At 37.6% G+C, this 10,705-nt stretch overlaps 1 protein-coding gene across 1 annotated transcript in view; it reads right to left on the bottom strand.

The window, feature by feature from the left end:
* The window catches only part of SLC41A2 (solute carrier family 41 member 2), a 117,294-nt gene that overhangs the window by 43,151 nt on the left and 63,438 nt on the right, over positions 1 to 10,705 (bottom strand). The window contains exon 8 of the mRNA XM_007447310.1: positions 9,225 to 9,304. Coding sequence (XP_007447372.1) covers positions 9,225 to 9,304 — 80 coding nt within the window. The remainder of the gene's footprint in view (positions 1 to 9,224; positions 9,305 to 10,705) is intronic.

Below are 10,705 nucleotides of genomic sequence, written 5' to 3'. Positions count from 1 at the left end.
AAAAAAAAAAAAAAAAAAAAAAAAAAAAAATCACCAGGTCCACATAAGTTGTTTGCTTTGTTGTTGTTGTTTTTTTCAAATGAGTTCTACCAAATATTTAAGTAAGAAATAATAATAAAAAGAATAAATGACAAAATCTTACATTACTTTACAGTATAAAGTGTATGGGTAAGTATATCTAACTCACATAATGAGACTAGCATAACTCTGAGTTCAAAATCCAACAATGACAATATGAAAAAGGAAAATTATAAGCCAATCTTATGAATAAAAATAAATGTAAAAAAGATATCAAACTGTTGGCAAGCCAAATCCAGCAAAATGTTAAATGTGTAATACACCACAACAAAACTGCATTTATGCTAGGAATGTAAGGCTGATTTAATAATTGAAAATAATATAATACGGTACATTAACAAATAAATGAAGGAAAAGATAATATGATTATATGAATAAATGCAGAAAATTTGATAAAATTCATCATTTTATTATTTATTATTAAAAACTCTTAACAAACCAGGAATTGAGGGGTACTTTTTTAACCTGATAACTACACATGCACACACGCACGCATACATGTGAAATCTGTGATATACAAAAGAGGTACTGCAGATCAATAAAGAGTGGTATAGAGTTTTCAATAAATAGTACCAAGATAGGGCTTCCCTGGTGGCGCAGTGGTTGAGAATCTGCCTGCCAATGCAGACGACACAGGTTCGAGCCCTGGTCTGGGAAGATCCCACATGCCATGGAGCAACTGGGCCCGTGAGCCACAATTACTGAGCCTGCGCGTCTGGAGCCTGTGCTCCGCAACAACAGAGGCCGCGAGAGTGAGAGGCCTGCGCACCGCGATGAAGAGCGACCCCCACTTGCCACAACTAGAGAAAGCCCATGCACAGAAATGAAGACCCAACACAGCCATAAATAAATAAATAAATAAATACGTTGTGTATAAAAAAAAAAAAAAATAGTACCAAGATAGTTATTAATATGCCAAAAAAAATATCATGAAATTGGACCCCTATTCTCATACTATACACAAAAATCAGTTCCAAGTAGATTAAAGGCATCATGTGAAAGACAAAATAATTAACATAATTAGTATAAAAACTTATTAAAGTTTTAACCTCTCATGAAGTTAAAACCCCATCATGATCTCATCATGATCACTGGTTATATTTTTAAACTACAGCAGAATTATTACCTTGAATAGCTTCCCTTAATGTCAGAAATGCTTTCTCGCTATCACAACATACTCTACATTTCTATTAAGAGCAAGTCTATCAGCATTTCTCTTTTTTTTTTTTTTTTTTTTTTTATGCGGGCCTCTCACTGTCGTGGCCTCTCCCATTTGCGGAGTTTTTTAAGCAGTATGCGGGCCTCTCACTGTTGTGGCCTCTCCCGTTGCGGAGCACAGGCTCCCCTGCATGGGCAGGCGGACTCTCAACCGCTGCGCCACCAGGGAAGCCCCCAGCATTTCTTTTAAATTACTTAAATTCCTCACAGACTAACGGCACTACTAGAGCTAGTAGAGAGCTTTTAAAGATTGTCACATAAATTAATAGCATTAATAAAAAAAAGGTTTCCAACATACTAAATAATTAGTGAGAGATTTCAGTATCCATAAGACCTAATTTCTAAGTGCCTTATTGCTAGAATGAGCTCCACTGATAACAGAAAGTTTAACAGTATGAACAAATTCAGAAGGTTCATCAAAGGACTGCTTTAAAATCCAACTTCATGTTTTATTAAATTTAGAAATATATGTTTCCAGCAAATGTTTAGCACAGAATAGATTTCACACCATAGAATATATTTCAAATTATGTCAATAATTCTTTTGGGCATTCCTAAGGGAACCTGAAGTAAAAGTTCATTTTGTTCAAAAGCAAAGCCTTATAATCAACAGCACAGCAGATCTAGTAACTTCCGTATATACCTACATATTTTGGCTGTCTCCACACATCTCTGCATTTTCACCTCTCCTCGTTTCATGACTCCTTATCAGAACTCACACACAGGAACTGCTCTTTTAGTTTCAAGAAATGCAAAGGGATAGGGGAGATGTGTCTTCCATTTTTTCTTTTTTTTTCTTTTTTAAGAAGAAATACATGTAAGCCCCTCAGAGTGAAGACCCTTTCCTCTAAATGAGAGCAGGCACATTCACCTCTACCACTTCCTTCCAATGTACGTGTCGGCAACCTGATGAGTGACTTACAAGGTCTCCAAATTCTCTGCTTCCCTTACCCTAGATCATGCATTCTTAGTGGGGACAAAAATTTGTTCTTGGGGGGAGAAAAAATTTTTTCACTCATTTTATGTATAAAGCACGGATATACATACAGTATAGAAATGGATAAATTGGATATCTGTGATATTAAAATTTCATGGGTGGCAACATTTAGGGCAAAAAATGTTTTAAATGGCTCCCTCAGAGGGTCATAATGAAAAAAAAGGTTGAGAAACAGCCTCAATCGGAACTTCCCAAACCAGGAGGCCTTGAATAGTTTACAGCTGTGTCAAGATACTGACCTCCGACGCTCTGCAGGGGCAGGCTGCTTGCCTCTGGTTCCAAGTGGCCTCCTTCTGCTCCCTAGTGTGCCATCTAATATTACAATTTTCTGTGTGTGTCACGACATGAAACAGGTTGGGAAATCTATCTACCTTCTTGGGACAACTGAGAATGTCATTATAGGTAAGGCCCTTCACCTTAGTCTCTCTTCAGGACTCCTTTTCTTACCACATTGAAGTAATAAGGGGTATCCTTTTTTTCCAAGGCTACTTTGTAGCCCATCATTCTGTGGACTTTGCCTTTTCCTTCTTCACCATCTCTCATGCATCCTCCATCTTTCCTTTTCTGTTACTCCTTTGCCTCCTTGTCAATAAACATACCCATATCCCTCCTACCTTGGAAATTCTTCATTTGGACACCTAGCTGTTATTCTAATTCTTTTCTTTTCATAGTCAACCATTTAATAAGAAATCTAAAAGTGCTACTTCCAGGATTTTTATTTTGTACTAAATATTTAATAGATACAGAAATAATATTTATAAAATACATATAAGCTATAAATAACCATATTGCAAAAACACCCATGTACTCATCACCCAGTTTAAGAAAAGGAATACAGCATGATTTTTACATTTGAAGTACCCTATGTGCCCTCCCCAGTCCCATACCCCTCCTCGTCAATCAGAGTAACTATCCTGAATTGTGTTTTTCATTCTCTTGTTTTCTATGTTATGACCACATATATGTGTATTCCTAAACATGCTTTTGAACTTTATAGAAATGGGATAATTCATATATATTAAGTTCCTAAAATTCACCTTTGTTGTTATGTGAAATGTAATTCTTTAATTTTGATTGTTCATAACATTCTATCTAAGGCTATACCTTTATTTATTTAGCCATTGCTTCTACTCAACAAAAACTGAACTCTCAAATGACTTCCAAACCACTGAAGAAATGGTTCCCTCTGAATCATTTTCCCTGGCTACACTAATGGAGCTCATCCCTCTTCTGACCAATTGATCTCCAGCTCAACTCTCTCTGTCCACAAAATATTCACTCCTGGGATTGTTAAATTCTTTCAGTATCTAAAGAGCTCCTATCCAAATATTCACTCCGGGCTTTCCTGGTGGCACAGTGGTTAAGAATCCGCCTGCCAATGCAGGGGACAAGGGTTCGATCCCTGGTCCGGGAAGATCCCACATTCTGCGGAGCAACTAAGCCCATGTGCCACAACTACCGAGCCTGCGCTCTAGAGCCCGTGAGCCACAACTACTGAGCCTGTGTGCCACAACTACTGAGCCCGCAAGCCGCAACTACTGAGCCTGCGAGCCACAACTACTGAAGCCCATGCTCCTCAACAAGAGAAGCCACCTCAATGAGAAGCCTGCGCACCACAATGAAGAGTAGCACCCACTCGATGCAACTAGAGAAAGCCCGCGTGCAGCAACAAAGACCCAATGCAGCCAAAAATAAATAAATAAATTTATAAATATCCACTCCTATCTAAAAAGCTTGTAGAATATACCAAAGAGGAGGAAATACTGAGAAACCAATTTCTATGGTTACACGCAGGAGAAATTGTTAAGGAAAGTAATAAACGTTGCCATCACTGCTAGTTTTTTATACAAATAGTGAGAACCACTTTTCTATTTATTTATTTATTTATTTTTGCCTTTTTTTTAATGCACTTCACCAGTTCCTAAGTATATGAAATGTTTCGGGTATAATCTAAGTTGTGTTATTTAATAAGATAACTTCAAATTCGGTGACGTGTACTTTGCAGCAAAACAAAGCATGTTCCTTAAACTCATGCATTTATTCATCCAGTAATTACCAAATCTTAACATGCTAGGCACTATCTCTAGGCACTAGAGAGTCATACAAAAAAGAATCATCATACAAAATAATTATGTATGTTAAAAGTATGCTGTGGAAGCATAGGAAAGAGAACTTTTTTCTTTTTTGGCCATGCCGCATGGCTTGCGGGATCTTAGGTCCCCAACTGGGGATCAAACCCATGCCCTCGGCAGTGAAAGTGCAGAGTCCTAACCACTGGACTGGCAGGGAATTCCCAAAGGGAACTATTTTGCAGAAGAGGTGACATTTTAATTGGGTCTGAATGAATGAGCAGAACTTGGTAAGTAAAAGAAGGGAAGTGAGACAGAGGGAACATCAGGTACAAAGGAATGGTATAGAGAAATGACATGATCTTTTTGAGAAAGCAAAAAAAAATTCAACAAGATGAGAATTTTAAGAATTGGTGGAGTGGTGGAGAAATAAGATTAGAGAGCGTGATTTTAGGGCAGATTGGGTTTACTGAGTATATTACGCTAGATAATTTGTACTTTATCTCCAGGAAACTTAACTGTGATCTTTAAGTAAGCAAGGGACAGGATCAGCTTTGTTGATCAGGAAGCTAACCCTAACAGCAGTATGGAGGATAGACAGGTTACACTGGGTGATAGTAGAGGCAGGGAGACAATTTATGCAGATGTACCCAGGGAAGATGAATGAACAAAACCAGGGAGCACAGGGGGGACAAAGGGTTGAGACTAACTCAGAAGGTATTTCAAGAGCAGATAAAAAGAGAGAGCATTTAGAGAAAGGGAGTATGTGACTTTGGGATGTTTTTTTTTTGGGTAGATAATAATACCACTAACTGACAGGAAACCCGGAAGGAAGAGCAGGTTTCGGGGGAAGATAATGAGTTCAATTTGGAGCTTTGGATCTTCCACGTGGAAATATCTGATTAAAGTATGGATCTGGAAGTGAATGAAGGTCAAGACGGGGGATAGAGAGCTGAAGTCACATAACTAAGACAAATGGTTCTCAAACATTTGCATGTGTCAGAATCAATTGCTGGGTTGTACACTAGAGTTTCTGGCACGGGAGTTCTGGGCTGAGGCCTGAGAATCTGCATTTCTAACAAGATCCCAGGTGATGCTGCTAGTCTGGGGACCACACTTTGAAAACCTCTGAACTAGACAATATCCCTCATAAAGAAGGTGAAAAGTGAGAATAGAAGATGATCAAGAACAGAGTCTGGAAGAATACACATACTTAAAGCGGCAGATAGAAAGGGGGAGTTAGTGAAGGAAAATGGAGAAGAATTTTCAGAGAACGGGAGAGTCGGGAGAGGTGCAAAAGGGCAGATTAACTAGCATCAAACAGCTGAACAGGGTGAAGACTGAAAGCAAGTTACTGGATAAAGTAATTAGGGGGTCACTGTGGAGCTCAGTAAAAAAGTTATGTAGAGTGAGAGGGATGGAAAACATTGCAAGACATTTTTACAAGTACAGGCTACACTTTGAAAAGTTTGGTTGTAAAGCGTAGAAGGGAGAAAACAGAAGCTTGAGAAGGCAGAACACTGTGGGAAAGGTGATTTAGAACGAAAGAGTCGAGTACAATTGTAAACTAAAGAGGAAAGATTAAAAAAAAAAAGAGGAAAGATGGAAGAGAGGAAGGTATGGAAGATACAGGAACAGTTAAGATAACTGAGAGTAAGGATCCCATTGGAGGTGTAATGGTCTTAGATAAAAGAGTCTGCTCTTCTTCTGAGATGGAGTGAAAAAGGTTACGAGTAGACACTGTTAGAGCTGAAGGGAAAGGAGGGAGAAGGAAGCTGGGAGACACTTGCCTAAAGCCTCTGTTTTCTCTGCAGAGCTGCCCTATAAGAAACATTAAAGGTGCTTCTTCTGGAAGATGGAAAGCAATGCCAGATGGAAATCTGAATCTGCATAAAGGAAAGAAGAGTGCTGAAAATGTTAAAAATCTGGGGAAATGTACAAGATACCACCTCCTCATTTTTTATCTTTTTAAAAAATACTTGTTTAAAGCAAAAATAATGTTATAGGATTTATAACAAAGTAAAATGTATGACAAAAAGAGCCCATAAGAAAGAGTGAAAATCCAAGTATACTAATATAAGGTCTTATCCTTTATGTAAAGTGATATATTATTATTTGAAAGTAGACTGTGATAAAGATATAATAAGACCTAGATCAGTAGTTCTCAAAGTATGGTCTAGGGTTTAGAAAGATTAGATCCAGAAATTCCAACCCCTCTCTAACAAAAGTACCAGAAGGGGAGACTCACAGCATCCTGTGGAAAGGAAATCTTTTTAACCTAATGTTTCCAAAACTTAGCTGACCACAGAACTCACTTTTCAACACCTCAAGAACTACTGTTACATGAAATATATTTTAAAAAAATATTACTGGTTCTGAGATGTTAATAAGCGTTAAAAGATACCCTCATCACAGTATCAACACAGATATGCCTTACTTTAAACAAAGTGTGTATTCCCGTATCTAATATAACAGATTAGATATTCATTTTGAAGGAAAAAAGCCACAGGCTTTGGGATATCAAGCAGATCTGGGTTTAAATCACCATTTGCTAGATATGAGACCTTATCTTTATTTGAGGATTAAATAACATAACATGCATAAAAGAACTAAAAGTAATCTGCCACAGAGTAGGTACTCACTAAACAGCAAATGATGGGGACTTCCCTGGTGGTACAGTGGGTAAGACTCTGCGCTCCCAATGCAGGGGGCCTGGGTTCGGTCCCTGGTGGGAAACTAGATCCCGCATGCATGCCACCACTAAGAGTCCGCATGCTGCAATTAAAGATCCTGCACGCCGCAACGAAGACCCAGTGCAGCCAAAATAAATTAATAAATAATAAATAAGTAAATAAATATGAAAAAAACAGCAGATGATGACGATGGTGATAAAAGAGGGAGGGGTCTTTTAAATAGTACATCTCAGCACACTTAAAACGAAATTCAGTTCTCAGAAGTTACAACTTTTTGAGAAGCATGGAGTGAATCTTCTCAATCAATGTTTTTAAGAGCATAATGTAACATAAAATGTGTTCACTGTGATACCCAACTAAGAGGCTTACTTACTGAGATAGAAAAAAGATTTTACCACTATGCCATGCCATGCACAGACTTCCAATGAGGGCACTGTAGCAAACTGTTTCTTGTAAAAGGCAAAATAACAGAGATACTCACTAAAATCTTACTAATAACGGGGTTGTAATTTAAGTTAATTTTCTCACTGAGATGCTGGGCAATACAGTTCTAGCAGTCATTGTTGGGTAATATTCATGCTAGTGAATTCATCAAGTAATGGTCACTGAAGAGGATTCGGACAGGGGGAAAGAAAGTGATAGTTATTCCAGGCAGTGAAAATTAGATCTCTGTATGGCCACAATGCAAGAAGCAAGTCGCAATGATAAAGGATAAAGTTGTGCGTGTCCAAGAGCATATAGAGAGAGCCTTGATAGCTAGGCAGAAGAGTTCTAATTTGATTTGACAGGCAGGAGGAAACCACTGTCAAGTTCATCAGCTTAAAACTAATGTAATAAGGGCTTCCCTGGTGGCACAGTGGTTGAGAGTCCGCCTGTCGATGCAGGGGATACGGGTTCGTGCCCCGGTCCGGGAAGATCCCACATACCGCGGAGCGGCTGGGCCCGTGAGGCATGGCCGCTGAGCCTGCGCATCCGGAGCCTGTGCTCCGCAACGGGAGAGGCTACAACAGTGAGAGGCCCGCGTACCGAGAAAAACAACAACAACAACAACAACAAACTAATGTAATAAAAACAATGTTTAAGGTAGACCCATCTACTAATGACGTTCAATTTGCATTGAATAGGGAGTGAGTCAGGAAGCCTACTTTATTACTTGAATGATGGTTGAACTGAGACATTAGTAGACTACAGTAGTAAGACATACTTGTTATATAAATAAATGAACAAGTGAATTATGTTAATGTACAAATAGACAAGATATGGTCATTATCTATTCAAAGAGGATGAAAGAGCCAGGTTGAATCAAATGGGTCCATGATGTTAAGGTCAGGTGATGGGGAGAATGGTGCTACCAGGAAAACTGGGAGGGGCATCTCTAGGGGAAATTTGTTAAGGTACCCCAAAATTAAAATGTTCAGTAAAAATTTTAGATATGAAATTAGATTTTAGAGAAGTTGCCTTTGTATAACATATTTCCTTACCCATAAATATACAAAAGTAATTTATATTAAATGTGTCATATATCCTGTGATACAGTTTTCCCCAGGTAGCATTATTTTAAATTATATTGGCTTAGGCTATACCGAAATCCAATTTAATGACTGCCAGCCCAAAAGCCAGTAGGACTGGATTAAATTTGTCTTTTTAAATGGAATTTATATAAAAACCCCTGTGAATTTAAGTATTATAATTCCCATTTTATAGATAAGAAAAAATATAAGGCAGGTTTGAAAGGGATCAGCAAAGGAGTGATAGATTTTAATGGAGTGAATTGACTCCAGCAATGCTTAAACCTAACTAACTCTAATTTATCCACAAAAATTGACAGGGACAGCAACACAGCAGCACAAGAAAGCAGGTAAGCCCAAAGTTAATGATAATATAGAATTGGAATATCCTATTTTGCCACAGAAATCTTAAAAATCAGGTATGTCTGATTCTCAAACTAATATCTAGAGATAAGATTAAGTGAGAGTTCTTTTCAAAAATGTGTTCTGCATACTGAGAACATACAGTGTAGTTTCCACCATGAGCAACAACCTGGGATTGAAAATCAAATGAATAGAATGGGAAGATAGACCTCTTAAAATCTGAACTCAAAGGTTCCTGTTTGTACCTAAGAATATAGAGAGATAGGATATCATTATGAAACAGTATATCTAATTCTTACCATTAATAACTGGTGTGTAAACAACAATCCCAGCCAAGTTTGGATCAGATACAGTTGTGTCCAGAATAAGGCCCCCAATGCTGAAAGAAGCAAAAGCATATAATTTAGGGAAGAGGAAAGGAAATGTACTAATTTGAAGTTGTTCTTTATATACAAACACCCCTACTTTTAAACATAAAATATTTAGACATTTGAAAAACTGAATAAAAAGAAAAAATATTCAAAGTAAAAATCACTGTCAAAAGCAAAACGGTGAAAACAAAACATGGCATAAGCTGTAGCCCCACGTTTCAGGGCTCTCCTTCTGGTCTACATGTTTACATACGTTACATGTAAAAAGGAAAAAAGCATATACTTTAAGTGCATTAAAATGTCTGGAAGGACATGTAAGAAATTATCAACAATGTCCACCCCTAGGGGTGACACTGACAGGAGACTCATGGTCATTTTATATCCTTCTGTACTTATTAGTTTTTTAAAAACCATGTGCATTTATTACCCTTATAATTTAAAAAAATGTTTAAAGAGTATCTTTTCATATTTGAAGTAAGCAAGCCATTAAAGAGATGACTTTTATTGTGTTAAAACTAGATATAGTAGATTACAGTGTCTGACCATTGGTAAATTAAAACAATGAGTTGCAGCCATAGAAAGAGCTGATCTGAAGAACAGAGGTCTGGAAAAATAACATACAGCTATACAGTGGCAAGATATACACTCTCAGTGTCTCAATGGAGCTTGGAGATTTTTTGTTTGTTTGTTTCCAAGACCATTAACAATTGGTTAACTTCAGTCTGTTGGTCTACGTACTATAAAACAGTGTCAGTCCCAGTATTTCATGGGATCCTGTTGCCAAATCTTCCAGGAAAATGCAATTCACATTACAGAAAAATGAACTATATGCTGTCAGAGAACAGGGTTGATGGTCAAAGTATCAGATCAAATGTTCTTACCACTACCTGATAGTTAATATTAGGAAATTATTAAATCTTTACTATTTTAATTCTTTAATAATATAAATGAATGGCTAAATATGCCTAAACTGCTAGGAGTTCCCATTAAAAGGTATACTATAAAGTCTAAAAACAGTCATCCTTAGAAATATTTTACTACGTAAATTAAAAAAATATGTATTTCTTAGAATAAACTAGTTATATGTCAAAGAATAAATCTCCATGCCAAAACACACAGATCATTCTGTGTATATAACATGAACACTTGCTAAAATACATTTTTAAATATTTTTATTACCCAGGTGATAAAAACTTATCATAGAAAAATTAGAAAATACAAACAAAAAGAAGAAAATAAAAATCAACCATAGGGCTTCCCTGGTGGTGCAGTGGTTGAGAGTCCTCCTGCCGATGCAGGGGACACGGGTTCGTGCCCCAGTCTAGGAAGATCCCACGTGCCATGGAGCAGCTGGGCCCGTGAGCCATGGCTGCTGAGCCTGCGCGTCCGGAGCCTGTGCTCCATGACGG

The sequence above is a fragment of the Lipotes vexillifer genome, unplaced genomic scaffold (assembly GCF_000442215.2).
Source record: "Lipotes vexillifer unplaced genomic scaffold, Lipotes_vexillifer_v1.1 scaffold1017, whole genome shotgun sequence".
In the NCBI taxonomy this organism is placed as follows: domain Eukaryota; kingdom Metazoa; phylum Chordata; class Mammalia; order Artiodactyla; family Lipotidae; genus Lipotes; species Lipotes vexillifer.
Note: the sequence above shows the minus strand (reverse complement) of the source record. Positions and strands in the feature narration are given on the sequence as shown.